The sequence below is a fragment of the Hypanus sabinus genome, chromosome 28 (genome assembly GCF_030144855.1).
Source record: "Hypanus sabinus isolate sHypSab1 chromosome 28, sHypSab1.hap1, whole genome shotgun sequence".
In the NCBI taxonomy this organism is placed as follows: domain Eukaryota; kingdom Metazoa; phylum Chordata; class Chondrichthyes; order Myliobatiformes; family Dasyatidae; genus Hypanus; species Hypanus sabinus.
In genome coordinates this window covers 33506238-33533655 of record NC_082733.1, presented here as the reverse complement: position 1 = coordinate 33533655, position 27418 = coordinate 33506238, and the positions used below count along the sequence as shown (strand labels likewise).

General features: G+C 41.7%; 2 protein-coding genes across 4 annotated transcripts in view; one reads left to right on the top strand and one right to left on the bottom strand.

Moving 5' to 3' along the window:
- Positions 1-16975, top strand: part of LOC132382569 (aggrecan core protein-like) — a 106245-nt gene extending 89270 nt beyond the window's left edge. For all 3 annotated transcript variants that reach the window (XM_059952906.1, XM_059952905.1, XM_059952904.1), the window contains 5 exons: positions 1409-1567; positions 3166-3248; positions 4043-4187; positions 8937-9119; positions 13130-16975. In XM_059952906.1, coding sequence (XP_059808889.1) covers positions 1409-1567; positions 3166-3248; positions 4043-4187; positions 8937-9119; positions 13130-13224 — 665 coding nt within the window. In that variant the 3' untranslated portion in view covers positions 13225-16975. The remainder of the gene's footprint in view (positions 1-1408; positions 1568-3165; positions 3249-4042; positions 4188-8936; positions 9120-13129) is intronic.
- The window catches only part of LOC132382570 (hyaluronan and proteoglycan link protein 3-like), a 55935-nt gene continuing 32599 nt past the window's right edge, over positions 4083-27418 (bottom strand). Inside the window, exon 7 of the mRNA XM_059952909.1 lies at positions 4083-4170. Coding sequence (XP_059808892.1) covers positions 4153-4170 — 18 coding nt within the window. The 3' untranslated portion in view covers positions 4083-4152. The remainder of the gene's footprint in view (positions 4171-27418) is intronic.

Below are 27418 nucleotides of genomic sequence, written 5' to 3'. Positions count from 1 at the left end.
CTCCCAGTGCTTCAGGTTTCAAGGGGCAACAGGCAATGCTGTCCTTAACTCGTCATATTGTCCGAACTGACGCCAGATCAAGGTGAAAATTCTGCCATTAATCTTAACAATTATTGCAGGTTTGCCTGGTTCGTGGTGTTAATTGAATATATATTACTGTTGATCTGATGACGTCTTTGAAGTTTTAAACTCTTTTCATCGTTGATAATAACTTTCTCCAGTATTTTAGTAGTTGTGTTCCGCATTCATTGGGTTTATGTCATTTTATATGCTGATTTAAATAATTAAGCAGATGATTCTGGGCAACGTGATGCTCTAATATGTTGTTTTGCTCTAGGGTTTCATTTCCAGGAAAATAGGAATTAATGAATCAATATTAAGGAGCGTTATTAGAGTATTATATGTCCGAGATGCATTGCTGACTTTGCTAGGGAGCTGGAGTGAAACCAGCAATGAGTTCTTCACAGCTCAGTGAGGCCTGGTGGGGGTCACGATGGGACAAGCGTCAAGGTCCTTCAGCAATGAAACGTGGGCCATTGCTGGGTATTCACCGAGCTGATTCCAACGACAGGCTACCCACATCCTTCGCTCTCTCTGGGGTGGGATGGAACCTGTTATCTCCACCGCTGTTTGCTTGTCTGCACAGCTCTCCCCAGCCCAGGGATTTTTCTACCATGACAAGCATGGTGGTAGAGGAGATACAGCAGCTGCCGTCACACCCAAAAGGAGACTATGAGGAGGCCGACAGCATGGAACAAGAACTGCCGGTCTCCAGCGTTGTGCAGGCCATGTTCTGGCACTGCCAACCTGCTTGCCCCATATTTCACAGGGAACTGAAGGAGCTTCATTGACAGAGGAGCTCAGAGGGTAAGGATTTGCACCCGTTCACTGTAATACACGCACCAAGTGTGTGCCATTTAGAAGTATGGGGGAACTGGAAGGCCAAGACCACTATAGCAAATCAGCTTTCTGCAGGAGCGCATTAAGTGAAATCCAGTGCAGCAGCAAAAGAGTCTGCTGCCTCTTCTATATGCTTTGTTTGAGTAGGAGCTATCATTGAAATGGTATGAAATGTGTCATATTTAAAACATTCAAAAGAACAAACCTCAAATTAACATGTCACAAGTCACATGACAATTGTCCAATTTGGACCAGTGTTTAAACTTTACCACATTTGCATTGCACTGCACGTGAGTTAATGGGTGACAGCACAGCAAGATTTTGTTCAAAGCATTGTTTTAAATCTTCTGGGGTTTAAGGGAATGCGCTTCTGAAATCTTAAATGTGTTGTAATCTGCTTATTTGGATTTTTGATATCGTACTCATGAATGATGTTTCAGACGGGTGCTGAGCCCAGTAGTAGAGGGTTTTAATGAGCAGTGTGTAATGGACAAATTTTGTTCTGTAGATGTGGAGAAGTGTGAAGTTGGTTGGGCTAAGTTTCAGGGTCACTGTTACAAGCACTTCGTTGACAGACAGACCTGGGAAGAAGCGGAGCACCAGTGCAGGAAGCATCGAGCTCACCTGGCCAGTCTCGTCACTCCAGAGGAACAGGCGTTCGTCAACAGTGAGTATATGATATATTTATACGGATCACTCCTTATGTTACAGTCAGTCACATCACTTCGCCCTGCAGCACACACAAAATGCTGGAGGAACTCAGCAGACCAGGCAGCATCTATGGAAAAAAGTACAGTCGACGTTTCGGGCCGAGACCCTTCAGCAGGTTTGGAGGACAAAGAGTTGAGGGTGCAGATTTAAAAGGTAGTGGAGTGGAGAGAGAAGCTCAAGGTGATGGGTGAAACCGGGAGGGGGAGGGATGAAGTAAAGAGCTGGGAAGTTGGTGAAAGAGGTACAGGGCTGAAGAAGGAAGAGTCTGACAGGAGAGGACAGAAGGTCATGGAAGAAAGAAGAGAGGGGAGGAGCACCAGAGGGAGGCGATGGGCAGGCAAGGAGATAAGGTGAGAGAGGGAAAAGGGGATGGGGAATGGTGAAAGGGGGGCATTACCGGAAGTTGGATAAATCGATGTTTATGCCATCAGGTTGGTGGCTACTCAAACGGAATATAAGGAGTTGTTCCTCCATTCTGAGTGTGGCCTCATCGCGACAGTAGAGGAGGGAATGGACTAACATATCAGAATGGGAATGGGAAGTGGAATTAAAATGGCTGGCCACTGGGAGATCCCGCTTCTTCTGGTAGACAGGTGCTCGGCAAAACGGTCTCCCAATCTACGTCGGATCTTTTAGATATACTAATATTGCTGTAATTTATTTTAATATTCAATATAACCTATCGGCTCCTCCAGTCTTTGCTTATAAATATATACATACTCAGTGGTTACTTTATTAGGCATGCCTGTACACCTGCTTATTAATGCAAATATTTGATCAGCCAATCATGTGGTAGCAACTCAATGCACAAAAGAATGGAGCCATGGTCAAGAGGCTCAGTTGTTCAGACCAAACACCAGAATGTGGAAGAAGTGTGATCTAAGTGACTTTGACTGTGAAATGATTGTTGGTGTCAGACAGAGTGGTTTGAGTATCTCAGAAACTGCTGATCTCCTGGGATCTTCACGTAGAGCCTTCTCTAGAGTTTACAGAGGATGGTGCAACAAACATCCAGAGGGCAGCAATTCTGTGGGCGAAAACGCCTCTTTAATGAGAGAGGTCAGAGGAGAATGACCAGACTGGTTCAAGCTGACAGGAAGGCGACTGTAACTCAAATAACCATGTGTTACAACAGTAGTGAGCAGAAGAGCATTTCTGAGCACACAGCACATCAAACCTTGAAGAGGATGGGCCTCTGCAGCAGAGGTCCATGAATGTACACTCAGAGGACACTTTATTAGGTACAGGATGTATCTAGTAGTGTGGCACCTGGGTGTATTTATCAACTGCTGACAGTTCTGTGATGTACCTCCCCTCTCTTCCTCCTTAGTACTCTGATGGTCTGCCTATTTAGCCTAACTCTCAATGTATAAAACTGGAGAATTGTTGAGCTGGATGGCTATAGTTGATCAAATACTAGCTCAGATACTATCAAGAAATATCAGTTTATTAGAAATATCAAGCTGTTTATTTTGGTTTTGCAAGTAATTTCATGACATTTCTTCTGTCAGAGCTTTTCCCAGTGACACTGATCCTTTTACTGTCATCTTGCAGGTTATGCCCAGGATTACCAATGGATCGGATTGAATGATAAGACAATAGAAGGAGATTTCCGATGGACAGATGCCAGCCCTCTGGTGAGTTTTTGGCCTCAGATCACCTGGCCATCTTTTATTTTTCAAAAGGAAGCATAGCTTTCCTGAGTAAAGTTAGCTCAGGAGAAATAAGAACAAGGAACACTGTCTGGGAAGCATGTGGAAATGAAAAGCAAAATTTAGCAATGAATAACTGATTGAACCTTTAATTGATTGTTGAAGAGGCCAGCTGCAAAATAAAGCCATTGTTTTACCCTACGACGAAGCAGTCACCTCAGAGAGCAACATTGGAATAATGGCTGGCCATGGTTGAAGAAATAATTTCACGTCATATTTTCATTGATCAGACATGTTCAAAATGTTAAATGTGATAATATTCACATGGTCCTTTTTTTCTGCAAAGTTAGTGTCATGGAGACCCTGGAGTTAAATTTCAACCATATTGTATGTTACCAATTATGTAAATGAAGCACATGATCTAGGGAAATTCCAGCAATCCACATAATTTCTGATCTTCTGATACACATATTGGACTTTTCTGAACCTATACTGGTCCTTAAATTACCTTCTCAAAGAGATTTCTAAAGGAGAGTCCAAGATTACCAGAATATAAAATATAAATCCTGAGCTGAAAATCATAGTGATGTTAGTAATGAACTGACATATGCAACATTAATTACTCAGCAACATCAGTTTTCCTGTTTCAACCTATTGTGTTTTTATTTCCAACATCTTCAGGCTTGTTTGATTTTGATCCCACAGTGCACTGTAGTGAAGTGGTGTTGTTATGTAGCTGTTATTTCGGGATGCAGTCAATCATTCTTTCTCTCAAATAGTTATACGAGAACTGGCGGCCCAATCAACCTGATAGCTTCTTCAGATCCGGTGAAGATTGCGTGGTCATGATATGGCACGAGAACGGCCAGTGGAATGACGTTCCCTGCAATTACCACTTGCCGTACACCTGTAAGAAGGGAACGGGTAAGTTAGGTACCACCTGTGCTGTAACATCTGTAGAACACAGTACAACACAATTCAGGCCCTCAGTCCATGATGTTGTGCTGACCTTTTAACCTACTCTAAGATCAATCTAACCCTTCCCTCCCTTATAGCCCTCCATTTTTCTTTCATCCATGAGCCTATCTGAGAGACTCATAAATATCCCCCATGTATCTGTCTCTACCACCACCCCAAGCAGCATGTTCAATGCACCCACCACTCTCTGTGTAACAAACCCCCTGACATTCCCCCTATACTTTTCCCCAATTACCTTAAGCCCTCTCATATTAACCACTTCCACCCTGGGAAAAAGGTGCTGGCTGTCCACTCTGTCTATGCCTCTTATCATCTTATATAAATCTATCAAGACACCTCTCATCCTCCTTTGTTCCAAAGAGAAAAGCCCTTGCTCTCTTAACCTACCCTCATAAAACACGTTCTCTGATATATATTTGTGCGTTGCATCAACGCCGTACCTACACCGTAACCTATGCTGTAGGGTGACGTGCACCTCTCCAGAAAAGTTCCTCACGTGTCATGGCAACGCAGACCACAACAACTGTGATTGGTCCATTTGGTGGCATCACATTTCTTCCTACGCATTTCTGGTTGCTTCTTCTCCAACATGCCTGTAGGCTGTGCGTACACCGATGTGAAGTAGATGAATCAAATTGTCAAATCTACCTGCCGACATGTGAAAATGTTTGAAATGCATTTCCTCGTCCATGTCTCTCACAAAGAAACTCAACACAGTGACATTGAAACCCCACCGCCAACTAGCATTTTGGCGCACACCAACGCATGCTCGCTACAGCGTAGAGCGACGCAGAAGTGAAAATCAGGGTTACAGCTTAGGCTGCGGCTTAGCCCGTATGCACAAACATAAATCAGCCTTCAGGCAGCATCCTGTTCTCTGAAACTATTTGATAAAAGACATATTCTCCACACACTGATCCTGGCAGAAATCTGAAAACAACAAACTGACAGATTTTTATGCCAATTGGGGCCACTTAGCTCATTGATCTTTCTTCATTTTCACTGTCTGCCTTCCTGTCGTAAATCCCATTTCAGCTTGATACTTTTCCATAATGCTTGACTCCTAAGGAGGATACCACACTATCCAACAATCATTGGCCTCAATTTGTGTTTCATTCCCTTGACGAGGAGGCCAATAGTAGACATGCAGCCATCATTTTAATGACGGCCCAAGAGACTGCAGATAAGACACTCAGGCACAGTAACAGAATTAGGTCATTCAGCCCATTCAGTACTCCCAAGGCGAGTACTCAGGATGTGTGCAGCACAACTGGCAGGTGTGTTTACTGACATTTTTAAGCTCTCCCTCTCCCAGTGTAGAGTGCCCTCCTGCTTCAAGTTATCCACCATTGTCCCTGTGCCAAAAAGACCAAGGTAACGTGCCTGAATGAATGGTGGTCTGTTGCACTCACCTCAATAATAAGCAAATGCTTTGAGGGGTTGGTCAAGGATTTCTTCTGCAGCTTGTTACCCACCATACTAGACCCCCTATAATTCACCTACCGACACAACCGATCGACAGATGATGCAATAGCCACTGCTCTACATACTGTCCTCACACATCTGGAGAGGAGGGATGCTTATGTGAGAATGCTGTTCTTGGACTACAGTTCAGCATTCAACACCATGATTCCATCCAGGCTCGACTGGAAGCTCAGAGACCTCGGCCTTGACCCTGCCTTGTGCAGCTGCATCCTGGACTTCCTGGTTGTAAGAGTGGGCTCCCTCACCTTCACCCCTCTGACTGTCAATACAGGTGCTCCTCGGGGCTGTGTACTGTGTCCCCTCTTTTACTCCCTGTATACCCATGACTGTATCGCCGCCCACAGCTCCAATCTGCTAATTAAATTTGCCAATGACATTACATTGATTGGCCTTATTTCAAACAATAGCAAGGTGGCCTACAGGGAAGAAATCATCTCTCTGACACAGTGGTGTCAAGAAAACAACCTCTCCATCAATGTCACAAAAACAAAGGAGCTGGTTGTGGATTACAGGAGGAATGGAGACAGGCTAACCCCTATTGACATCAATGGATCTGCCGCTGAGAGGGTGCACCGCTTCAAGATCCTCAGCACCCACATCACCAAGGACCTCACGTACTCTGTACACACCAGCTGTGTGGTGAAAAGGGCACAACAGCACCTCTTTCACCTCAGACAGCTGAGGAATTTTGGTATGGGCCCCCAAACTCTAAGAACCTTCTACAGAGGCACAATTGAGAGCATCCTGACTGGATGCATCACTGCCTGGTATGGGAACTGTACCTCCCTTAATCGCAGGACTCTGCAGAGAGTGGTGCGGACAGCCCAGCACATCTGTAGTTGTGAACTTCCCATGATTCAGGATACTTACAAGGACAGGTGTGTAAAAAGGGCCTGTAGTATCATTAGAAACCAAGTCATTCCAACCACAATCTATTCCACCTGCTACCATCTGGGAAGCGGTGCTGCAGCATAAAAGCCAGGGCCAACAGGCTCCAGGACAGCTTCTTCCACCAGGCCATCAGTCTGATGAATTTACACTGATCCGCGTGTACTCTATATTACATTGACTGGTCTATTTATTATAAATTATTATAAATTACTATGATTGAACATTGCACATTTAGATGGAGACGTAACATAAAGATTTTTACTCCTCATGTTTGTGAAGGCTGTAAGAAATAAAGTCAATTCAATTCAATTGTCATTCATTTGTTATGTGCCTTATCATATGACATGGATGATCAGGGTCTTTCCATGGCTATGATTGTTCTGGGAAAATTTTTCTACAGAAGTGGTTTGCCATTGTCTTCTTCTGGGCAGTGTCTTTACGAGACGGGTGACCTCAGCTGATATCAATACACTTCAGAGATTGTCTGCCTGGCATCAGTAGTTGCATAACCAGGATTTGTGATATGGACCAGCTGCTCATACGACCGTCCATCGCTTGCTCCCATGGCTTCACATGACCCAGATCAGCGGAGGCCAAACAGGTGCTACACTTTGCGCAAGGGTGACCTGTAGGTTAGTGGAGGGAAGGAGCATTTTACACCTCCTTTGGTAGAGAGGTGTCTCCACCCCACCACACATTTGATCATGGCTGATTAATTTTCCCTCTCAACCCCATTCTCTTGCCTTCTCCGCATAATCGTTGCTGCCCTTATTAATCAAGAACCTTTCAATCTTTGCTTTAAATGTAACCAATGACTTGGCCTCCAAAATTAACTCCACAGATTCACCACCCTCTGGCTAAAGAAATTCCTCCTCATCTCTATTCTAAAGGGTCCTCCTATTTGAGGCTGTGGCCTCTGATTCTAGACTCCTACAACAGTACAGATGGTGAATTTGTTGCATCATTTTAATGATGTTAGTTACAATTTCAGAAATCTTTTTAAACAAGAGGATACAAGAAGGCAATAAACAACCATCCATCTGATTATTTGGTTGGATGCAAATGTGCAAATGGCCATCTAATATTGGTCCATCAAGGGCATTATAAAAACCATAAGCCAAGGATAAATGCCCTGAAGATTTATTTGAATTTTAGAGTATAGGCAGCTCTTTCATAATGGGTAGGAGAACAAAAATAAAATGGACACATTCAGGCACATGAATACCCATGGTAGTTATATAGTTGTAATACTACTTTCACTCCCTTTTTTTGAGATTAGAAAGAAGAATGGGCAGTAGGGTGGAGGAGGTATAAGGCACTTCTTCTCTCCATTAGCCTGTACGTCACCCTTGGACAAAGTGTAGCACCTGCTTAGCAAACCCCGCCCCGATCAGGGTCACAAGAAGCCAAGGAAGCAGATGATGGATGGTCATATGAACTTTGGTGCATATCACAAATCCTGGTTTTGCGCCCACTGACGCCAGGCAGACAATCTCTGAAGAGTATTGATAATGGCTGGGGTCACCCGTCTTGTAATGGTAGAAAAATTTGCAGTCAACAATCATGGTCATGAAACGACTGTGATGGCCCACAATAGATGACACGGCACATGATGATGATGATAAAGAAGAAAGCATGTTTGACAAAAATTTGAGGCAATTTCAAAACTCTCCACCATTGACACAGGATCTATTTACCTGAAAAGTAGAATAGACTTTTCAAAGCTACTAACACTTCCAGTCACTTTCTGATCCAAGGTCATTCGTGGACACTTACTCAAAATTAAAGACAGGGGTTATGATATTTTAAAGCAAAATTAATTTAACCAAGTATATACACATATCAGCAAACATCAGGCATACGGATAGATGCCCAGATGATTTCATTGAAAGAGATCTATTTATATCACCTCATAAATGCTTCACACAAATCAAATTATATCCGAGCACAATAATCACTCACAACTTAGTCAACAGTGCTGCCACTTTGGACCCAGTAACACAATGAATAATGAGTTTATTGAGTAATTAATCTTTGATTTCTTTTTCTTCAGGTGTTAATTTGAGAGAAGAATGTTGTGTGAGCTTGTTTCTCAATTTTTAGATTAAGTTAATGAGATCTTCAGCATCCATCTGAACCGAGGGTCTGGTTGCATGAATTTTCCTGGAGAAAGACATTGTAATCAGCAATGGGTCATCTCAGCACAAAATAAGAATGAGTTGGCTGTTTGAGTTAGATAGGTTAAGATGGATTTGGGATATCAACAATCCGTGACATTTTAAATAACAGTCTTCATTTTCCCCTTCCCCTACCCACCAGTTGCTTGTGGCCAACCTCCAGTGGTGGAACATGCCAAAACCTTTGGAAAGAAGAAAGATCGTTTTGAAATTAACTCCTTGGTACGGTATCAGTGTAAAAGTGGGTACTTACAGCGTCATTTCCCCAATATCAAATGCCAGCCAGATGGCCAATGGGAGAAGCCAAGAATAGTCTGCATAGACAGTAAGTACAAATTATACTGCTCTTCAGTTTTTCCATGTTCTCTTTTAGACCACAAGATATCAGAGCAGAATAAAGCCATTCAGCCCAACGAGTCAGCTCCGCCTTTCGATCATAGCTGATTTATTATGCCTCTTAGCCCCATTCTCCTGCCTTCTGCCCATAACCTTTGGCACCTCGCTAATCAAGAACCTATCAAATACCGCTTTAAATATACCCAATAACTTGCATAGATCCCTCATGCTCTGGCTAAAGAAATCTCTGTTCTCACTTCCCTGCATCACTCTCCACCTTCAAAGTACGTATTCCAATTAATTCTGATAAACCAAAAAAAATATAGCAAAGAGGTCATGGAGATGATGTAATAGGAGGACTGTATGGTTGGTTCTGTGGAAATGGGTTGAAGGATCATTCAATGTTCCTATTATCCTATGCTCCAACTTTGTTTAATCATCTCTTGCTATCTGAAGTTACTATGAACCTGGTAACCTAGATGAACCTAGATGATCCCTTTCCTTCCACTTCAGGGTATCACTGTGTGTGAGAGATATGTGCAGTTGAAGAATACCTATGTGACGAACATAAATCTCACCATTCTTTTCAATCCACTGTGCACTCTGATAGTGCTTGCATTTTGTCCAAATTAACCTCCTGAAGGATCTATGCAAATACAGGAGAATACCTGGGAAATATTTTCCATTCTATTCCAGACAGGAAATCCAACAGCATGATTCCTTTCTTGCCACTTGGATGAAATTAAAAGGGCAGGTGGTGCGAGTGATCATAATAGCTTGGTCCCACACCCTGAAGGGATGCAGAAAGAAAATCACATTTTCAAAAGGCTGAAATTGGAAACCAGATAGCTATCAATTCGAAAATACTTAACATTCCATGTTACCAAGCATCTGCAGCAAAAATGTTGCATTTAATCTATGAGATTTAGGGTGATCGTTTATTTAAATTCCATCGCAGAACATGCCCTCTTTTCATTACTATCAACAGAGAGAAGGTGCAGGTGGCTGAAGACAAACATTCAACATTTTAAGAACAGCTTTTACCCCGTCATCAGATTTCTGAACAGACCGTGAACCCATGAACACTGCTTTACTAATCCTCCTTACCACTATTTATTTATTAATTTGTTTATTGGAATTTATCATAGTTTTTATGTCCTGTTCTGTTCTGCAGCTACCAAACGTCAAACACAGTATCATGGTAGCAGTGATACATTGAAGTGGATATCATGCTAATACAGAGCATCAGAGTTTGGAGTTCAGCGGGTTGCTGGGCAGTGTGTCTCTAAGGGCTGGAAGAGCCTGTTCTGCAGTGATCTTACAGTAAAATTTAAAAAATTAACAACATACGCCAGTGATAATAAGTCTAATTCTAATTCTGATGATGTTACAAAAAAATCCCCGGTATTTTAAGTCAGCAGATCAGGCACCATCTATGGAAAGGAATAAACAGTCAATGTTTCAGTCCAAGATCCTTCATCAGTGGCCTGAAACACTGTCTGTTTATTCCTTTCCTTACATGCTGCATGACCTTCTGAGCTTCTCCAGCACAACTTATGTGTTATTCTGGATTTCCAGCATCTGCAGAATCTCTTGGGTTCCAGTATTGAACTAAAATATTACTTTGGCAGTTGCTCAGTCAGGTTTGACTAGCTTCCTAGAAGAAAGAGACACATTAGTCATTCACAGACAAGAGAAAATCTGCAGATGCTCCTGCTGAAGGCTCTTCGCGTGAAATATCCACTGTACTCTTTTCCATAGATGCTGCCTGGCCTGCTGAGTTCCACCAGCCTTTTGTGTCTGTCGCTTGGATTTCCAGCATCTGCAGATTTTCCCTTGTTTGTGACTGGATTACTACACAGTGAAGTCTCTTCCAGGGATGCCTACCCTGAAGAAGTTTAAATCTTCCTTTCGATGGGAGTTCAGTGAAACGCTCTCTCACTGCTCCCCCTCTGTGATCTCTGCGGCCTTCCTGTCCTACTGAATGGTCTCGGCCTGAAACGTCGACTATACTCTTCTCCATAGCCTGGCCTGCTGAGTTCCTCCAGTATTTTGTGTGTGTTATGTCAATCATTCTGATATGATTGGCTGTTTCTTTGTACCTATCGAGCAGCTCAGTATGCTTTGTTAGAAGATTTGGAATGAAGATTCAAAATGTAAAATAATACATGCAACCTAGTTTAAGCAAATGAAAAGAATATAGCAAATTACAAGCAGGGGTTGGCCACTGGAGCACTTCCCATAAGGCATAGTAGCAGAATTAGGCCATTTGGCTCATTGAGTCTGCTCTGCCATTCCTCCATTCTTTCATTGGAAACAATTACTATTTAAGACCAAATTATGCTAAGAATTCCCTTGGTTGAGAACTGATGGCTTCAACTAAGAAGAGCTTTTTGTCCAGACAAGGATGAAGTTAATAGGTGAAATAACACCAACAAAAGTTTCAGTCTATCAATCTATTAAACTACTCTACAGTAGGATGGTCACAGTTAGTGGAATTAAGGACCAAGGGATGCAAAGCTATTGCCAGAAACACAGGTGTCAAAGAAATGGTATTTATTAGTGAATGGAATAATTCACTGGAACCCAATGGCATGCTTTTCCACTTTAGCTCATTCAACAATCTGAGAACGTTGCATTTAAAATTGATTTCATGTTCAGTGATATTTTTCTCAAATTTGTTTACAAATCACTGGTGATGATTCCAATCTAGGGAGGGCGTCAATTGGAGTTGTAGAGTCAGAATCAGGTTTAATATCACCAGCATAAGTCGTGAAATTTGTTATCTTTGCAGTGGCAGTACAGTGTAAAACATGACAAACAAAAAAACTGAATTGCAGTGAGCACATATATGTAGATTAAATAGTTAAATTAAGAACAGTAGTGAGTTCAAAAGAAAACAGATTTTTTTTAAAAAGGTAGTGAGGTGGTGCTCACAGGTTCAATGTCCATTTAGAACTCGGATGGCAGAGGGGAAGAAGCTGTTCCTGAATGGTTGAGTGTGTGTCTTCAGGCTTCAGTACCTCCTTCACGATATTAACAACGAGAAGAGGGCATGTCCTGGGTGGCGAGGGTCCTTGATGACGGACGCCTCTTTTCTGAGGCACCACTCCTTGAAGATATCTTGAACACTGCGGAGGCTAATACCCATGATGGAGCTGACCGATTTTACAACTCTCTGCAGCTTACTCCAATCCTGTGCAGTAGCTCCTCTCCCCCCTTACCAGATGGTGATGCAGCCAGTTAGAATGCTCTCCACAATACATCTATAAAAGTTTTCGAGTGCTTTAGGTGACAAACAAAATCTCCTCAAACTCCTGATGAAATATAGCATATAGCCACTGCCTTGCCTTCTTTGTAGAGTCATAGTGCATTACAGCACAGAGCAGGCCTTTTGGACTGTCTGTTCTATGATGAACTATTATTCTGCATAGTCCCATCGACTATCATCGAGACCATTGCTCTCCACACTGCTCCCATCCCTGTACTTAACCAAACTGCTCTTGAATTTTGCAGTCAAGCCCACCTCCCGCATTGCTGCTAGTAACTCTGCCAATTCTGAGTGAAGAACCCCCTCAAACATTTCACATCTCACCCGTAACGCATGACCTCTAGTTCCAATCTCACCCAGCCTCTGTGGAAAACTGTGCTTGTATTTACCCTACCTCTACCTTCGTAATTTTGTGCACCTCTATTAAAAGGAGTCTTGGAGGGCTTTTATGACCATTATGGTGGTGGTAGGTGGCCTCCCGTTTGAGATTTTTGTAAGTATTCCAGCTTCAAGAGCAAGAGACAGTGATTGATTCATGTTGGTCTGGACAAAAATGCCCTCGAACTTTCTCATTCTTTCAACCTGAACTGGGTACTTATGATAAATTTGATCTTCAATAAAACCTGATACAAACCATGCCCAAATGCTACTGATAATGCTCACCATTAATAATTCACGTGTGGTCAATACAAAGATAAACCACTAACTTTTTATTTCTTTATTTGCAGCTGTCAAATATGTCCGCAGGCCCCAGAAGAGAGTTGCTACAAGTAGGGCACATCCTCAGAAAGAATCAGTTGCTTCGTACAACTCTGACCCTTAAGTGGAAAAAAAAAAGATGTAATTCTATTTCAGAACATTTATATTAAGAAAAAATAATAATAATTTTGTCAGATAAGAGATTTGTTTTCCCAGCCAATATATAAAACACCAAAGCATCCCTAGATCCAATGCCTTTTTTTTCTCGATTTCAAGTCAAGCATTATCACTTGGGTTGAACTCTTCAATCTGTCACTGTGCCTTTGGGATGAGATGCTGAAGATTCTCTTTTCAACCTGCCACATGTCATAAGGAATACCGGATCAACTTTTAACAGCTGGACCCTCCCAGCTGAGATAGATCAACATAGTTTAATACAATGTTGGAATGTAAAATGCCAACAGAATCATTCAAAAAAAAAGCAACACATTCACAGATTTGTTATCAAAATGAGATGAAAATATAGTTTCTATGCTGTGAACACAAAAGCAACAGAACAATTGTCCTGATGCTATTCTACCAGGACCATGCGGTGCATGGTGTTATGGTCTCTTATTTGTTGAGGTGCGTAGTAGGAATTGGAGTGCTAACCCCATTGTCAGTTGCAGCAGACGGTTTCCAGTCTAAGTCTTGTTGCACAAAAACCTAACATTTCATAACTTTCAAACTGGAAAACGAGCAAAAAAAAGTAAGATTTGGTTTATGTTTAGAGAACTGTGAGGGGGGGGGAATTTGTCCTTGAACATGTAAAATAAAATATGAACGTTATATTTTATCCTGAGTAAAGAAAACAATAACAGCTTTAAAAATGTATTTCAGTGGAGAGAGAGAGAGAGAGAGAGAGAGAGAGAGAGAGAGAGTGTGTGTGTGTGTGTGTGTGTGTGTGTGTGTGTGTGTATTTGTGTGTATTTTAATGAAACTGTGAATGTTTGGGAGCCAGGGTGTATGTATGCAGCCAGAATAAGTACAGGAAAAGAAACTTTGCTGTTATTAAATTTTAGGAGATTCTTCTTCTTATTCCTTTCCGCGCATTCTGATGCATCGGGCGGCAACCTTTGCAATTTCTTTAGCATTTTTGTCTGTCTTTTTTTTAACGAGGCCAAGTTGCCAGCTCGATAATCAGACCATCACAGATTGGAAGTGTGCAAGGAGCCGACCAGATTCGAACCCCAGACCACTCACCTCAAAGTCCAGTGCGGATGCCTTAACAGCACTGGCCAGCTCAAGGGGACTGGAAACTGTAAACCGCTTTTGAAATTTGTGAAAAATAATTGATTAATTGACGTTCTTCCAAATATGAACCTTAAACTCAGAGAATTTATTTTGTTTTAAAGGGAAATATACTGTATTAGCAGCCACAAAGCTGTTTCCCTTTTTATCGAGTAAATCCCTTAAGATGCAGAAATTGAATAATCTACACTTCAGTGATCTTCTTAATGCCCACCTAATTTTTTGAGAGAGAATTAAAGTGAAGAAATGTCCTGCTAATCCTTGCATCTGCCTGGAACTCTGATCCAGGTTACTGGGATGAACCTCAACCCTCTTTCCAGACTCCTTGAACAAAATGCAAAGGTGACAGGCCGTCTTCAGTCGAATTATACCCAAAATGCTCCCGGGAAATCCTGACGTCAGAAACAGAAATATCACACTGGCATCGATAAAGCTAATCTGATATTAGGACAGTATAAAAGAAACAGGTTATGCTAGACACCACCAATGCATTCACAGCATCTGAGATAGGAATCCACATTAAGGGTCTAATGCCCCCTGCCCAACAAAGTTGGTAGTGTGATGTGTGGTACAGAATGATGGCATGACCTCTTTCTGACACTCATTAACTTGAACACAAGTCAGTTTACCATAATCTCAAAGCATCCGTTATCTTACGCCAGCGTCTTCAGCGCTGAGTGGTTTGATTCCATGCCAGTTGCAAAGGCACGGTCAAAGCAAGCAGCCTATACCGGGAGATTGAGTTTCATGCAAACTTAGTGCAGAGGATTCTGTCTCTTCTTGCTTGTGCTGGAGTGGATTCCAAGCCCTTTGTGCTGACAACGTGGGTACAGCCCATTCCACCAACAGTGAGAAAAGATAGTCAAACCTTCAGAGTGAGTCATTATTTCAGAAGCACCATTAATACTGTGTTAGTTGCTGGATCAACTTGCTCACAGTGAAAAAGTTCTCCCCTCTGACATATTCAACTCCAGACTAAAATTGGCTGGCAAAGGAAAGCGAGGAGTGAGCAGGGTACCATCAGATAGTCAGTGCCAGTTCTTCAAAAAACAGCCTTGGGATAGGAATACAAGAAGAAAGGAAAGTCCTAGAGCAATGGTCATTTATTGCTGAAAGGAAGCCGTGAAGCGGTAGTCGTTTATTGCCCTGTGGCTTTGTTTCCCAGATTGCATTGCAAACTAAAACATCTTCATTCTGCAGATCATTGCATTCTTCAGCTACTTCTGTTTCACATTTTCGCTTCATTCCTGATGACTCTTGGTGAAGTCTGCCATTCAGTTCTATCACTGAAGAAACCCAGCGCAAACAGCTCAGAGATGTTAAGGGGGTCCGTTCTTGCTGGGTTCAGTGGCCAGAGCTGCTAGAGCCCCACCAGCAGCACCAGCTTGCAATATATCTGACCTGCTTCTTCCTCTTTTAACAGATACAATATACCTGGAGATAACTTAATGACGCAACAGAATTCCTCTAGGTGGTTGTTGTATCATTATGAGGACAACAGGTTAAAAATTAGCATTCAACTTTCTGTCAAAATTCATTTATTAAATAGAACTCATTCAAGATACCAAACACCAGCACTTGCACAGCAATCTTAGACTCAATAGCCTGCATTTATAGTTGCTTCTTTCTGAATAGTAACACTGAAATATTGCATCATGGATTCCACCAGTCTATTAAGTGGTTAAAATGGAATTATATTCAAACAACCTTAAGAAATAGTAATTAATTTTATTTTAAACCAATTTCAAATTTGTAAAAACTGCTTTTGAATTGATTTAGATCATTTCTCCAACGCAAGCTGTGAGGGAAATGGGGATATGCACACCTTGTTTTAGGTGTTCTATGTACACTCTAAGCAAGCCTGAATCAAGCGCTTCTAAATGTCTGTAGTCGGAGCATTGTATTTGCTGGTAAGAGGAACTGATTGTACACCCTGCATGATAGGATTGTACCAAATCTATGTGTTTTGCCATTTTGTAAGAGATGTTATTTTATTTAAAACATCAGCCCAACAATGCAGATGTTCATTCGAACGAGGCCCTGTATTAAGATGAGGAGCACATCCACATAAATTGAATTGTGTGCAATAAACTGTATCCCATGTGACACCAACTCTCAACTAACCTGGTGACTTCCCGCATGTCTGATCCCAGCTGGAGAGAAATATATTGGGAGTTCTGTGTGCATGTTATGCATGTGTATTGTTGCCTGTTCAACAGAAGGGCCTTTTGTCTGCTGAACATCAGAAAGTGAATACTTGTTTCTAATGTGCCTTGTGACTGTGCACATATGTATTTAAATAAAGTCACTGTCACAGAACTGAAACTCTGAGAGCACAGTCATGCAAGTTTTGACTTCTTTATTAGACCATGTGTTAAGCTTAACGGTGTAGTGCCAACAAACCTCTCCACCCCCAACTTCTCGTTTTTGTTTCAAATACAAACCTAGCCGCACTTTTGAACATGAACACAAACCTACGGCTGAATATTTCACAGGTTATTGCTCATAAGGGTACTTGGATTTCAAAACAAGTCCTCACTTGTAGCGAAGAGTTTTCTCCAATGAATAAAGGTTTAGAGGCACTTACAAACAGAGGAAGATCAAAGTGAAAGTAAATTTACTGTCAAGTTGTCATATACTACATTGAGATTAATTTTCTTGCAGGCATATATAGGAAAATAAAGAATCCAATCAAATATATGAAAAGACTACGATGCATAAAGAAAGACTGACAAACAACCAATGTACAAACAAAAACACATTGAGTAAATAAAAATGAGCAATACTGAGACATGAGTTGTAGACTGTTGGGTTGTGAAGATCTTGAAAGTGAGTCTATAGGTTGTGGAATCAGTTCAGAGTTGAGGTGAGTGAAGTTATCCACACCAGCTCTGAAGCCTGATGGTTGCAGGGTGATAACTGTTCCTGAACCGGGTAGAGTGGGGACCAAAGGCCTAATGGTTGTAGTGAGAAGAGAGCTTGGCCTGGATTGTGGGGGACCATGATTGTGGGGGACCTTGATGATGGACCATGTTCTCCACCTTCAATAAAAGCACAACTAATCTTTTACCTGAAGTCCATTGCCAATCCAATGTGAAATTTAAAATTTTCTATTGTTAAGAAAACAATCAAATGTAAATTACTCTATAAATTACACAATTATACATTGGTCGTATAATTGCTGAATTCTTGGAAATGCGAATTGAGCATTCTAATGAAGGATTTTTAAAAATTGCAAAGAATATATTCCCAGTTCACTCCAGCCATTGTTTTGAAGTCTGGTATCCTCACAAAATTTATTTCAATAGTTACAATCCAGTTTCCAGGGGGAACAGAGCCATGCCACTATACCTGGCAAATGGGGTGAACTCACAATCTTAGTCGGCATGAAGTTGAGTTGGTACAAGGGGCCTCCTTCCGTGCTGCATGACTTTATGACTCAATGACTCTGTCAGCAGTTCTACCCAGCGCAAAACCAGAGTTAATATTAATTGTCCTCATTCAGTTGAGAGAGGTGTGCTGGGAGATTTTGGTAAGTACCAAAGATTTTGGCCCAGCAACACCCAGTCTGAGAGTAAAATACAGAAGATGTAGGAAATATGTAATAAAATGAAAAATGCTGGAAACATGCAGCAGAGGACCTGGGTTCAATTCATGTCACTATCTGTAAGAAGTACGTACTTTCTTCCCGTGATCGCATGGGTTTCCTCCAGGTGCTCCAGTTTCCTTCGATATTCCAAAGACGTATGGGTTAGTAGATTAATTGGTAACTTGGGTGTAGTGGCCACATGGGTGTAATTGGGTAGCACTCTCTCATTGGATTGGAAAGGCCTGTTGCCATTCTGTATCTCTAAATTAAAATGCAATTAAATAAGATCAGACAGCACCTGGAGGAAAGGGTTAATGCTACGGGTCCAGGACCTTTTCATCAGAAATCCCAAAGTGGACAAGCAGAATGCCAATTTATTGTCCATCACACAATAGCCATGGCCTTTGTTACGTACCTTAGCAAGACTAATCTGTCCACAAGCAAAACCTCCAATACTTCAAAGTTACTTTGCTCAGCTGTTTTCACTCATTTGAAGTCTTACAGAAGTGACCTCTAATGGAACGCACAGAATTTTGGTTAAATTGTAAGTGGTGTCAGGAATGGCTTTACTAACTACGCAACCCAGTCCTTATGAGAGACACATTGCTAATCTCAAGTGTTATCATTAGGAACCATTTCATTCAGGAGCAGATTCAATAACATATCACGTGTATGTCGAAACATTGTGAAACGTATCATTTGCATTAACAACTCACAGAGTGCTGGGGACAGCCCACAGGTTTTGCCACACATTCCGGCGCCAACGTAGCATCTTACAATGTTCAGCAGGCCAACACAAGCAACAGCAACAACAACAACAACCAAACAAAAAAAAAAACAAAATCCTTTCTCCCCTCACACACACTGAAAGGTATCCAAACCCAGGAAAGACCACCTCTGGTTGCCTTGGCTGTGGTCTCTCAGACTTGTAGACATCAGACCCCCAGCTGATGTTTCATTGCAATATTCAAACAGGTCCCACCAATGAAGCTCTCCACTGACATCTATACAACCACAGAGAAAAATGTTTGGTCAGTCCTGATTTAGGTGCCAAATTACCATTGAAGCAGATTGATTCAAGGGTGTGAGGGCAAGAGGCCATTAATTATGTTACTGAAAAGATAGCTTTGGAAATAAAGTGAGAATGGGTCAGATTGGAAAATTCAATGAATTACGGGTAAGAACTCATAGTCCATTTGCTGATTGCCTATCCCAATATCAAAACAGTCTTCCTTATTCTCCTTCATCGCGTATTTCCCTTCACCAAAATTTATTCCTGTAAGCACATGTGCAGGAGGTCAGTCTATTGTCTTTCAAACGGCTGTGAAACCTTAGATAAATTTACACTTGCAATTACCATATTGGGACATACTGAGATGTATCTCTGGAATTCTCTGTCATGTTGAGTTTTGGATGCTAGATCTCTGGAGATATTTTAAGAGAAAGTGGGTAATTTTAGGAAAAGACTGGGGAATAGAGAGTGATGGATAACTGGCAAAGAAGATGAGATGTGGCCTGGAGCCAATCATCACAATCATATTGAATGGTGGGGCTGGACTGAGGGACGGAGCGGCCTACTCCTCCTGCGTTTACTTATGCTCTTAAGGGAAAATTCTTTTTAATATGTATATCATGGGAGGGGGTATCTGCTGTGGAGTGGATGTGCAGGAGAGTGGATGTCTACTGGGGAGTGAGTGTACACGGGAGGGGATGTCTGCTGGGGAGTGAGTGTACATGGGAGGGGATGCTGCTGGGGTGTGAGTGTGAACGGGCGGGGATATCTACTGGGTAGTGAGTGTACACCGGAGGGCATGTCTGCTGGGGAATGAGTGTACACGGGAGGGGATGTCTACTGGGGAGTGAGTGTACACCGGAGGGGATGTCTACTGGGGAGTGAGTGTACACAGGAGGGGATGTCTGCTGGGGTGTGAGTGTGAACGGGCGGGGATATCTACTGGGTAGTGAGTGTACACCGGAGGGCATGTCTGCTGGGGAGTGAGTGTACACGGGAGGGGATGTCTACTGGGGAGTGAGTGTGAACGGGAGGGGAAGTCTACTGGGGAGTGAGTGTACACGGGAAGGGATGTCTACTGGGGAGTGAGTGTACACGGGAGGGTATGTGTACTGGAGAGTGAGTGTACACGGGAGGGGATGTAAAAGCACAATCAACTCTGATGGCTCTCTCTTGTTCCTCAATGATTCCAGTATTAAGTTTGGTGCCTGCCATGTTGTTTGCTGGACATACTGTGGGATATATTGTTGATGAATCCTTTGAAGTGTGATTAAGCTCAGGAATAGCAATGATTAGGAAGCAATCTTCCTCCTTCACCCTCTACCAAGGGACCGTACTCTACAGACATAGAGTCATAGTACTAATTCATTGCATGTGTCTTTTTGATTCCTGACTCACTTACCCTAACAACATTTTAAACTCATTTGTGGACTTACAGTGGTGTTGGGATTAAGAAAGTGGATATCATGGATTCAGGAAAACTGATTCTTTATTTTGGTTACCCAGCATAAAAAACACAGTGGATGATAGTTGTACGGTTCTACAAATCAATGTCTCTTTTTAATCAGGGTTGTGTTTCACTCTTGTCAAGGACTGGTCCACAACTCAGTGTCTGGGTATATTTTAAATATGCCATGAATAGGTGTGCACTATAGGTGGATGGTGATACTCCAGTTTTTATGTCCGACCTTTTGCCAATATATCATGTCAAAATAAACCCATGTTATGCTTCATAGTTGCCAATAAGTCCAGCATAGCTTAAATCATCCACTTGAAATCTTCCTGAGAAGGTGGTTGAGACATCTTTGTTTCTGTAAGATGGAATTTCAGATCTGATTGAAAACTGCTGGGATCTTAGAGAACATTCAATTTCTCTAACTTCTGTAATGTTCTCTCTCCCCGCTCTCTTTTTCCATTCCCCATCTGGCTCCTCTCTCACCCCTTCTCTTCTGTTCACCTGTGGTGCTCCTCATCCCTCCCTTTCTTCCACAGTGCACTGTTCTCTCCTATCAGATTCCCTCTTCTTCAGCCCTTTACGTTTTCCACCTATCACCTCCCAGCTTCTTACTTCATCATCCACCTCGTCCACCCAACTACTTTCCCTTTCACATGGCTTCACCTAACTTATTCTCCTTCCCTTCCCCCCACCTTCTTACTCTTACTTCTTCTCTCTTCCTTTCCAATCCTGTTGAAGCATCTTGGCCTGATACAAGGACTCTTTATTCCTTTCCATCGCTGCTGCCTGACCTGCTGAGTTCCTCCAGCATTTTGTGTGTGTTATTCTTAGTGTGTAGCTTTCAACAGTTGATTCTGCTTTTGTCTCCCCATGCTGCTTCCTTGGACTCCTTTGTATTTGGGGATATGGCCTACTTCATGGCCATACACAAATATTTCCATTGAACACGATGATGCATTGATATCCCTGTTTCTTTTATGCATATGTAGTTTCCCTACAGAGAAAAATGTCATATTATAAAATTAACAAAATGAAAAATCAAGCCTGCATCCGTAAAACTCAAAATTCAATCTATTCAATAATGTGACCAATGCAATGGGTAATAGTACTAAGGTATTAAGTGTGTTCTCTGTGATCTCTTTATGAAGGCCCGGGTCTGTAGTTACAAGAGCAATTATGGGTGTTCTCAGGCACTTGGACAATAAATTAATTTTATTCTTATGGATATAACCTGCAGTGTCATTCAACTAGTATTACAATTCAGGAAGAAATCAGTTTATTTAATTATTTAACCCTTCTGGACAGAATTCCACAATATTTGGGCAAAATAATCCAAAGCAAATATGTACTCCACCCCAGTTTGAAATGTTATTTGAATATTCAGCAGCCCTTCCTCATTATGTGCTAGTAAGGTACTTAATCAAGTTACTACAATGTAGCCAATGACTCTTTATTATGTTCTAGTTTCTAAGCCACCCACACTTGGTCCATTTTGGACTTAAGAGACTTTGTGGAATAATGGCCAATATTACTGCCCCAATAATACAAGCCCCTGAACAATGATGATGGTGGCATAGTCGAGTAATGGCTAGTGCAGACACTTAACAACACCAGCAAACAACATTCAGGGTTTGGTTCCTGTTGCTATCTGGAAGGAACTGGTGCGGTTTCCCCATCACCACACGGGTTTCCACTGGGTGCTCCAATGTACTCCCACATTCCAAAGACGTGCAGGTTGGGGTTAGTGAGTTGTGGGCATGCTATTTTGGGACCAGAAGAGCAGCAATGCTCACGGGCTGCCCCCGCACAACCCAGTTGGCTGTTGGCACAAGGTGATGAATTTCACCGCATGTTTGAATGCTTTGATGTACATACGACAAATAAAGCTAATCCTTAATCTTTATTGATCTGGAGTACAACCCCCATCCTATTAGCTGGGCATTTAAACATAATTAACATAATCCAGTATACAAAATTAATTGATGAAATATTTATCAATTTACATTTAGTAGCATAAGAGCATTGTACTCTTGTCTGTGAAGCTGATTGTATTAAATGGCCTGATGGGGCAGAACATAACATACTGATGTGACTATATAGCATACTTGGCCCTGCAGATGAAGCAAAAAAGTTCTGATTTTCAAATTAACAGATAGTCATAAAAAATACGATTCTAGCTAAAAGCTCCTGTAATGCAGAATGATAAAATCATGTTATATCGTAGTATAGAAGGGAAGCAGAAACAAGAATCAGGTTTAATATCACTAGCATATGTCATGAAATTTGTTGTTATGCAGCGGCAGTTCATTGCATCACCAAATTTCGTGACATGTGGAGTGATATGAAACCTGATTCTGATTCTGACTTTATATCTTTGTTTCATATTTGCTTTCCTGAAGATTGATCTGCTTCATTACTATCTTTGTACATGCTTCTCCTTTTCTGCTTCCTTTCTAAACTACTTTGAAACTTACAAGGGCATTCAACTTCATTAAAAATATACCTTGTGAGTGTTTCATACTGTAATTCATAGATCCAAAGTAAGAGATGCCTACAGAAAGGGAGCAGGTAATAATGTGCTCCAATGAGGATCAGAAAGTATATATGGGTACACAATCTAAATAGTCATACGAACTCCTGGCACATCCCTTGTATAATCTGACTTTAGAATTCCTCAACATACTAAATCTGCTAAAGAAATTCTCCAAAATTCCCAGAATAAAAACAAGTCAAGTCAACTTTTATTGTCTTTTCGACCATAACTGCTGGTACAGTGCATAGTAAAAATGAGACAACATTTTTCAGGACTATGGTTTGCATGACACAGTACAAAAAACTAGACTGAACTACGTAATAAAAAAAAACACAGAGAAAGCTATACAGGACTACAGACCTACACAGGACTGCGTAAAGTACACAAAAACAGTACCAGCATTACAATAAATAATAAACAGGACAGTAGGGCAAGGTGTCAGTCCATGCTTCGGGTATTGAGGAGTCTGATAGCTTGGGGGAAGAAACTTATATAGTCTGGTCGTAAGAGTCCGAATGCTTCAGAGCCTTTTCCCGGATGGCAGGAGGGAGAAGAGATTGTATGTGGGGCGCGTGGGGTCCTTCATAATGCTGTTTCCTTTGTGGATGCAGCGTGTAGTGTAAATGTCCATGATGGTGGGAAGAGAGACCCCGATGATCTTCTCAGCTGACCTCACTATCCGCTGCAGGATCTTGCGATCCGAGCTGGTACAATTTCCGAACCAGGCAGTGATGCAGTTGCTCAGGACGCTCTCAATACAACCCCTGTAGAATGTGATGAGGATGGGGGGTGGGAGATGGACTTTCCATCCATTGATTTTCAGATCTGATTGAACTGTAGAGTGCAACCACCATAGAATATCTTTAACTTCTCAGTTCAGCTTGGAGTGTATTCAGTCTTGGTCTATTTCTTGAACAGACCTTTGTTACCACTGCTCAAGACAATGAGATTGTGGTGCTATCCAGTCCGTGCAAAAATAGATCTTTGCAATGCATGCAGAACAGCTTAATTTTTTAAACACAAAGTACACTGCAGATGCTGTGGTCAAATCAACACGTACAAACAAGCTGGATAAACTCAGAGGGTCAGCCAGCATCCATTGACTGCTCATTTCAACGGATGCTGCCCGACCTGCTGAGGTCATCCAGCTTGTTTGTACGTGTTAATTTTTTTTATAATTCCTATATTTACATGCAACATGTGACTTTGATAGTCCATAACACTCAAAGGTCATTGGCAAGCTGAGGTGTCGCATTATTCAGCTGCACAACAGCCCTCGGGAAGAAGCTGTTCTTCAGTCTTACTGTCTTGAATAAGACGTTTCTGTATCTCCTACCAGATGGCAGGAGATTGGACAGACAGTGTCTGAGATGGAATGGGTCTTTAATGACGTTACGATTGCACCATAGGCAACAAAAGTTGTAGATTGTCTGCAGGTCTGGTAGCTTGTGATCTGTCTTGCTGCAGCTGGAGTACCACACTGTCATTCCATATGTCAGTATGCTCTCTATCACATAACGATAAAAGCTGGCCAGCAATTTTTGAGGTAGATTAGCTCTCCCTAAGCACCTCAGATAGCATAGCCACTGTTGTGCCTTCCCTAGAACTTCTGATCTGGCTTCCAGACACAGAGTAGTTGATATCTGAAAGACTTTCTTAAAAGAATCATGCAACGGTTATGTACAGATGTGACTACTTGGCTCATTACATCCGTGCTAATCATGAAAGAGCCACCAAGTCTAATCCGGCCTTGGCTGTGGTTCACTGATCTTCCATTACACATACTGTAACCGCTGTTTAAATATGATGAGAATGTCTGCCTCTTTCCCTTAGAGCAATGAATTATACTTCCCCATCAATGTCCGAATGAAAGGATGTTTCCTCTTCTTTTCTCTGATTCTTTCAGCCATAGAATCACAGATGTCTTTACTGGAAGCCTGCTCCACATTTGGATGCAATGGAGAAACTCATTCCTTTCAATCTCTTGCGTTCTTTAGAGTAGGTTTACCTGAGCTTTCTAGTTCCTGTTCACAGTGGAAGTTAGGTATGTTGATTCCATCCTCTCAATATTTGCATTCCTTTGCCCTCTAGTCCATGCCAAAATTAAATTCAGTTCCAAGCACACTCACTGTATAATTGGAAATGTCAATAAATTCCATTGGATCAAATTGAAAAGTTTGTTGCATCTAACTGTACTTTTGGCAAAGTGTTTTGTACGGCACATACTTTAATATAGGGGACTAAACTGCAGTGTTGAATTCATCCTTCCCTCTCTATCCCAAGCACATCTCTTGGTTAAGTCCTTCTCGCCAAAAGAACTACCACACAGTAGCAGGATTATTGTTTAAGGACAACACCAAGAACATTTACAGTATCTCTTCCTCCACCCTCTCCCTTCTCTGCCCAAAAACACATGGCTCCTGTGGGGCCTGTGATGATGAGGCCACACTCCGGTTGGAGGAGCAACAGCTTATATTCCATATGGGTCGCCTCCAACCTGACGGTATGAACATCTATTTCTCTAACTTCTGGTAATTTCTCTCCCCTCCCCCTTTCCTCTTCTTCCATTCGCAACTCTGGCTCCCTTCTTACCTCTTCTCTTCTCACCTGCCTATCACCTCACTCTGGTGCCCCTCCTCCTCCCCTTTCTCCCATGGTCCACTCTCCTCTCCTATCAGATTTCTTGCCCTTCCCCCTTTCACCTCCCAGCTTCTCATCTCATCGCCCCTCTCCACCCAGCTATCTTCTGACCCCCTCACATGCCTTCACCTTCTATCGCATACTCTTTCCCTTCTGCCCCAACTTCTTATTCTAGCTTCTCCCCTCTTCCTTTCCAGTCTTGACGAAGGGTCTTGGCCCAAAATGTCAGCTATTCCTTTGCCTGACCTGCTGAGTTCCTCCAGCATCTTGTATCAGTTTCTCTGTATTTCCAGTATCTGCAGAATCCCTGGTGATTGTGGCTCCTGTGGCGGAATGTCTTTAAGAATCATCCTCAATTTTGTCCAAGAGACTATTCTTCAAGCAGAGAGTACTATTAGGCTATTCAAATATTGTCGGCCAGTCCAGTTCTTGGAAAATAATGAATTTTGTTCCAAATTTCTTTGGACAGTGACCAGGAATTGGAATCTCAGGCAATATTTCCCCCTTCAGGCCCAAGGTGATTGAGGTTTTCAAACGCACACCAACTACCATCTCCAATTCATGTATCAGTATCATGTATCATGTATCAGTTACTATTCCGTGTGAGATTATCTTATGCTTTATGTATAATATAGTTTGTATCTTTAGTACATTATGTCTTTATTCATTCAGCTGTCTCAGTGTGGTGGTTAGCACAACACTTAACAGTACCAGCGACCCGGGTTCATTTCCTACCTCTGCCTATAAGGAGTTTTTACATTCTCCCCATAACCGCGTAGCTTCCCCCCCCCCCCCCCACCGAGTCCTCTGATTTCCTCCCACTGCCAAAAGACGTACCAGTTGGTAGGTTAGTTGGTCATTGTAAATTGTCCTGTGATTGGGCAAGGGTTAAATTGGGGATTGCTGGACGGCACAGCTCGAAGTGCCAGAAAAGCCTGTGTTGCGCTATGTCTCAACAAACAAACAAATAAATAAAAACCTCTTTGATCCAATTAAGTTGCATTTAAATGGAGGCTCGGATTAACAACATACTGCAGTGGTATAGAAACTCTTTACTTGGTCGTCCCCCATTTAATCATACTTCATATGCTACTAATATGACTATTACCTGGAGGAGAAACGCTATTACTATTTGATTATTTATTTAACAAATTATATGATTATTTCCTGAAATTGATACTGCTTTTACTTATTATCATAACCAAAGCTACTTTCACTAAAATGGGTTTCATTGTGTTAAATATGTAGATAAAATGTTCAAATTTAAAAGAAATATACAAAAATATTTTAGATATATCCTTCTGTTTGTAAAATTTAGTAATACATTATTTTGTGTGGTTGAAGATACCTCTGCATTGTACTCATTGAGGTACCTACAGACAATATAGGTATGAATATAGCATGTGTCAGTCATGTTGTAGCATCTCTCTCTTGTGATTCTTCCTTTGTCATGCTGTACATGTGTTGCACACTGTAATTTGCTTGTATGATGTATTCTTTAGAATTAATCTGTACTCACCTTCAAAATGCTGAATCCTGGACCTACTTGTAAATACCGCAGTTGACACTTTGTACTGTATGTTTTGTCAGACTTCTAACAATCCAGAGGTTAGTGGCTAAAAAATGGTTTTACTTTGCATTTATTTCAGCCTGCCTCCCCCTAATACACCTTTCTCCAACAATCAATGGTAATTAAAGGGTATTATGACAATATAAACTGATATCAAAAGAGCTTTCACTCCATTATTTAATTGTAAGCACATTACATTTTTTCCTTATATATCAGCAATAACATATT